This window comes from Emys orbicularis, chromosome 2, assembly GCF_028017835.1.
Source record: "Emys orbicularis isolate rEmyOrb1 chromosome 2, rEmyOrb1.hap1, whole genome shotgun sequence".
Classification (NCBI taxonomy): domain Eukaryota; kingdom Metazoa; phylum Chordata; order Testudines; family Emydidae; genus Emys; species Emys orbicularis.
The window spans coordinates 102,906,020-102,912,019 of record NC_088684.1 but is presented as its reverse complement, the minus strand read 5'-3'; the positions used below and the strand labels follow the sequence as shown (position 1 = coordinate 102,912,019).

The 6,000-nt window shown below is 37.4% G+C and overlaps 1 protein-coding gene across 1 annotated transcript in view; it reads right to left on the bottom strand.

Annotated features, from left to right (window-relative positions):
- Positions 1 to 5,129: 5,129 nt before the first annotated feature.
- Positions 5,130 to 6,000, bottom strand: part of ZNF236 (zinc finger protein 236) — a 195,569-nt gene continuing 194,698 nt past the window's right edge. Inside the window, exons 32-33 of the mRNA XM_065398160.1 lie at positions 5,591 to 5,767; positions 5,130 to 5,257 (exon numbers count right to left, since the gene is read on the bottom strand). Coding sequence (XP_065254232.1) covers positions 5,130 to 5,257; positions 5,591 to 5,767 — 305 coding nt within the window. The remainder of the gene's footprint in view (positions 5,258 to 5,590; positions 5,768 to 6,000) is intronic.

The following is a 6,000-nucleotide window of genomic DNA, read 5'->3' as shown; positions in this document are numbered from 1 at the left end:
AGAGGCGTTATCTGTGAAATCCCTAAAAAGGTGGATTAATTTATTTGTGATAACAGGAGATAGGTGACACTCCAATCTGTACCTGGAAAAGTGTTTTGCATTATCATTTTGAATAGGATGAAAACTGCTGTTGACAAAGAACTCAGAGATAAGCAGGCTGGATTTTGATCTGATAGGTCATGTTCAGATCAGATTTTCACCTTGAGAAGACTTATTGAGCAAGGTTTAGAATACTGGCAGAAGACGCTTTTTAACTTCACTGATTTTACAGAAGTGTTTGATAGTGTTCACGGACAAGCCCTCTGGAAGATCCTGAAACACTATGAAATTCCATCAGAGATTGTTAATCGGATAAAAGCTTGGTAGAATGAGTCTGCATGCTGTCAGAACAAAAAATGGCTTAAGATTGTTACTGGTGTAAAGCAAGGTTGAGCACTATCCCCACTTCTCTTCTGCATTGCCATAGACTTTGAGATGAGAAAAGCAACAGCTGACGTTGAGGCCACTGGCATTGTTTGGACATGAGATGAGCTGCAGGATCTAGTTTTTTTCAGATGACAAAGTCATACTGGATACCAGCTTTGAGGAAACGAAAAAAACTCTTTATGAGTATAAAAGTGGAAGCTACAAAATGGGAGTTTGAGACCAAGCGTATGGAGATAGGAGAGAATATGGTCAACACTGACAGATATGTGAGTGACGGAGAAGAGTACAAAAGGTTTACGACTGTTTTAAAAATCTAGGAAGTAAAGTATTTCTGCTAATGGTCAGCTCATTAAAGAATTGAGGGCAAGAATTGGCAAAGCCAGTGGATCAATTACTTGTTTGCCAAACACCTGGAAGAATAGCAAAATACAACTACACCTTGATGTGAGATTGTACAATGGTATTGTCCTTCCAACATTACTGTATGCCTCAGCAGAATGTGGCAGAAGTACACAATAGGAAGCTGAATGCATTTCACCAGCGTTGTTTGAGAAGGATTTTGGGAATTCATTGGAGCAACTGTATAACCAGCGTGGCAGCATTGCACAGCACAGGTCAGCAGACTGTGGACTTAATCAGCTAGAAAACGCTCTGGTGGTTTGCCCATGTCATCAGGCTACCCCATGGGAGAAGCACAAGCTACATCTTAGATTGCATTCCAACTGGATGGAAAAAAGAAGGCATGGAGGAGAAAGTATGACCTATCCCAGAACAATTTAAAAGGATGTTGCTATCATGGAGACAATTTATGATGGACAACAGTGGGAAAAATGGGTTGCCTCATGTGCCACTCCTACGAAAAAAGTGCTGTTTCTGTGAACTCACAATCACTGAGCACAGCCATTAGGATTTTGGATTGATTTGTCCACCCCCACAGAAAAAGTAGAGGGACTCCCCTCCCACACACTTGGCTGTTCTGACATCTACTATCACAAACTTCTTCCATGCCACCATGGTCAGGAGGCGCCATGGAAAATACATCCTTGGGCTATACCACATTTTCTGCAAAATTTCACAACCACAGCCTGCCCACTCAGCCCCACAGCCGCTACAGTCTCCAACCCTCTCCACTATAAACCTCAGATGAAATGAGAATCACTGCAGGGTTCTGGAGAGGCAGCTCAGTCCCCTCTGCTCTGTGGAAGTGGAAAGAGCCACAGGCAGCCCTCCATGCACAAATCCAAGTGGTATGATTTGGGTTGAAGTCAGCATTTAAATCACAATTAGGAATTGAAGCTCACAACACATAGGGTGATAAACTAGGGAAGGGATGAGTTCTCTCCTCTGCTGGATACTATTTGGTTGAAGAGAGTTTTCTGCAAGAAGCCAACCTATTTACATTGTGATGGCTTATATCTACAATCTAAAAAGATAGAAACAATCAAAAATTGCAGGATTCATGATATGATTTTTTTTCCTAGTGATTTTTTCTTGTTTATGTTAAGGAGAATTTGAGAGTTTCTTCTTTGGAGGTTACCACTGTGTATTCCAATAAAAGATTCACAGTGTCTCTCATACAAGTCTCTTCCAGGTTGGGCAGAGAAAATACAAAATATCATAAATGGGCTGCAGTAGCCAATTAAGGCATGACTATAAAATGATGTTCATAGTTAAAAAAAAAAAAAAAAAAAAAACTTAAAATACAAGAGAAAAAATAGTAAGCCAAGGCAAAATTAAATTGATTTATTGCTAATAACTACATCTCAGCTATCAACGGTGTATGATGCTTTTGCTCAGAGAGCCCAATTGCCACAGCAAGATGGACTAGGGCTTCTAGGGCACATAGAGTTTATTTTTGATGTTACCTTTCTCCAGTGTGATGCCGTTAGGGCATGGTCCACATTACATTTCTTTACTTTAGCAAGAAAGTTCCTGAACAACCTGATCTTGCCCTGGACACCAATGTAATAGTCACAACCTCGTCACTACTACAGAGCATCAGCAGATATAATGCATTTGAAAGTTTCCAATTCAAACTTATCCAAGTAATCTGGAGCAGCTCCTATGTTTAAAGGAAGGACATTAAACACCTTTGTGTCAGGCAGAAGACATTCAAGGCATGATTCTAAAATATATACTGTATCTTATTAAAATGTTCAAAAAGGATATTTACCATAATTGGCAGGACTCTCGCTATTGTGGTGGGTTGAGAACTCAGGGAAAAAAGGCAAGTCTCCCTATTTACTTGTTACTTACTATCTTACAAATATCCACTCATTACGTGATTGGTATGTGATCACGAGTCTTAAAGCATTGCTCTCTGAAAAATGACTATGTATTTCAAATAGCACCTCTTTATTGAAAAGATCTGCTTTCCGTGTATTGTGAATTCTGCTTATTAGCAACCTCTTGGTTCCCAGCAAAAGGTTGCCATTATCCAGAAGTTACCAATATGTGTAAGGCAGGTCTGCAGGGCCAAACAACTTGTCTGGAATGAGATGCACTGCTGAAATGAAAGGAGAACTTCAGTCCTCTATGTTCAACATTGAGCTGCATAATTTGTCATCCACATTTTCCTTGAAATAACTAAGAATACCCATTTAAAATTGTCTTTTAAAAACTACACAAAGCAAAGTTGGAAAAAATTAATATTATTAACATTTCTGACTTAAATATTTCCACATAACAAAAATGTTATTTTTATGTCACCAACTATATTACTTATATACATATGCAAAGAGTTAACAAAAGAAATAAGAGATTCCCTATCAAAAACAACAGTGATTTCTTTCTTCGGGAATCTGAAATGACTAGGTCTTATAGCAGATAAAGTATAGATAATATTTACCAAAAGGGGAAAAAAGTGTTTTTTGGATCTGAGAACAAATAAAAGGCGATTATTTTGCAAAAGGTAAAATAAAACCCAACTCTATTTTACATTACAATGAATCCAATACTGATCTAGAAGTACTCATATGAACTTGAAAACTTGATGAAATCTTCCTGCAATTGGGATTACTATTTACAAAATATACTGATCAGCCACATAGAGGCCCATATATTTTTATATATACATACATATATATATATATATAACATATAAATAAATTCAAAGGAACAAAGTAAAAGTAAGCAAAGAGCTTTCTGTCTTTGGAATGTATAAAACATGACTTAAGCTTTACTCCAGTGTTTCTTTGTTATGAATACACTTAACAAGTGGCACCTTTCAGAGCAGTACTAAGGCTATGTCTACACTTACAGCGGCAAGTAGAGTAAAGGCACTACACGTGTAGCTACACGCCATGGCGAAAGGCAGGTGGTATCCATACTTGTCACTAAGGTGAGTAGCTACATACTGCTGTGTGCAGGCAGCAACGAAAAGGCTCTGGCAGCGGAGAGGCAGTGGGACACTACACTGCAGAAATTAGCAACATAGACATGGGAGGCCATGCTTGGATATGCAGAGAGCTGTGCTGGATATATACCCTGAGGGCTGAGTTGTGTAGGGCACTCTACGCTACCCACCTAAGCCATGCCTCACCATCTACACTGCTATTTACACCCCTGCTAGCTGGGGATGCTGTGTCTGTACTCTACACACTGCCGTAGCTGTAGATGTACCTTAAGTTAACTAGGTAGTTTTACTGGGGGGGGGAGGGAAGGGGGGAGAGAGGGGAAACCACATACACACCAAAAAAAACAAACACCACAGTAAAATGCTTTCAGAATTGATGCATGAGAAAATAATGATACTTTTACAGATTTGGAACTAAAAAGGTCTACAGTACAGATTACTTTTATGTTAACTGAGGTGACCTGTACTGCAGCTTACTTCCAGTCTGCTATTAAAATGTACAATTTTAGGTTACCTCCCAACTTTAGAATATGGCTTGTGCTTTCCACAAATACTCAAGTATCTGCCTGCTGATCCTTACGGCAAACCTAAAAACAGGGGCGTTCAATCAGTTTAATCTCTTTTAGTTTGGATTTTCTTTGAATGTTTATTGCTGAGTTTGAAGCCTCAGACATTTTGATGGAAAAAACTAATGACTGTCTCTACAACTGGAATGGAAATAGCCCGGTCACCTCTCAAGAGATTAGCTACATAAATACCATTTAATGCAAGGGCAATTCACTTTCCAAAATTCCTCAAATGCACCAAAAGAAACTAAGAACAGAAATTTAACATTTTACTGTGCATTGTAAAAATTAATTCTGTACTGCATGCATCTCTATCATAACACTTTTCTTTCTAACCTCAAACATTTTTGCTATACATTAAAAAAATAAAATAAAAAAGTAAATGACAATTTTCATGGTTTTCCCATGAAGTTACTTTTCATCTTCTTTACTAATACAAGGGAATCACTCTTTCCTGATATGAAGTTCCAGTTAATTGTTCAACTAGATATACTGTCTGTGGATTAGAAGATGAAACCGCATGTAGTATTACCTGAGTTCATTGATTTGTAGACAATTTAACACAGATTAATTGATGTTTTTTCAATATTTTCCCACAAGCTTGCAAAAACAATGATTCTTTTTAAGTACTTTTGTAAATAATTAAAAAAACTATAATATATTATTCTATTGTTAATATTTTCAATGCTTGAAGCATCAACTGTAAAATCCATATGCTTTACTTTTTTCAAAACATATGTTGAGAAATTCAAGTCCTGAAAGCAAAGCTTTCAACTAAGGTGTCATCGAAAAACATTGCTTATACTCTGCCACTCATTTGAAGATTCTTGAACAACCTCTTCTAAATTCAAAGCACGATTAATATCTTCCCCTTCTTGTTCTTGCTGACTGGCAGATTCTTGTATAGTACCTATTGTAATGTAACAGAGAAAGAAAGGAATGACTAATACAGATAATGGAAGACTACTGCAAATACAACAAAAACAAGGAATGAGGAAGATGCACAAATTATTTTGGTTCATAAAGCAGAACATGTCTTTGAAAAGAAAAAAAAAACAGTCAAAGGGAATGGAGCATTTCACTAGAACTGGGTAACACCAGTTGTGCACAACTGTATATCATCTGCATTCTATGTTTTAGATTGTCCCCACCTACACTACAGAGCCAAGGGAATACTGAAGCCACTCACTGATCTCTGCTTCAAAAATGTGTGCTTAACATTACTAAGTATCATGTTACCTACCAGCATAGCCATGAGCTCGTTTCATATGGAGTTTCATATTGCTTTTCTGTGTAAAGCCCATTGCACAGTAATCACATTTGTAAGGCCTCTCTCCTGTGTGCTTTTTCATATGCACCTGAAGGGCACTCTTCTGGTTAAAAGCTTTATCACACAATGTACACTGAAATGGACGTTCCCCTGCACAACGGAAAAATGTACATGGTAACTTTTCAGGTAACAAAACTACATGGGACAGAATACACTTATAATCCTTGAAGAAAGCATTAACATTTCTACTTTATATGCATGATTTTGTTAAGTTTGACAAATTTATGTTTTAGAATACCAAGTGATAAAAAAGCTTACAAGTTTGATACTTTTTGCCCTACCTCAGAAAGGTAATATATATTAGGCCATTTTATTAATTTCTA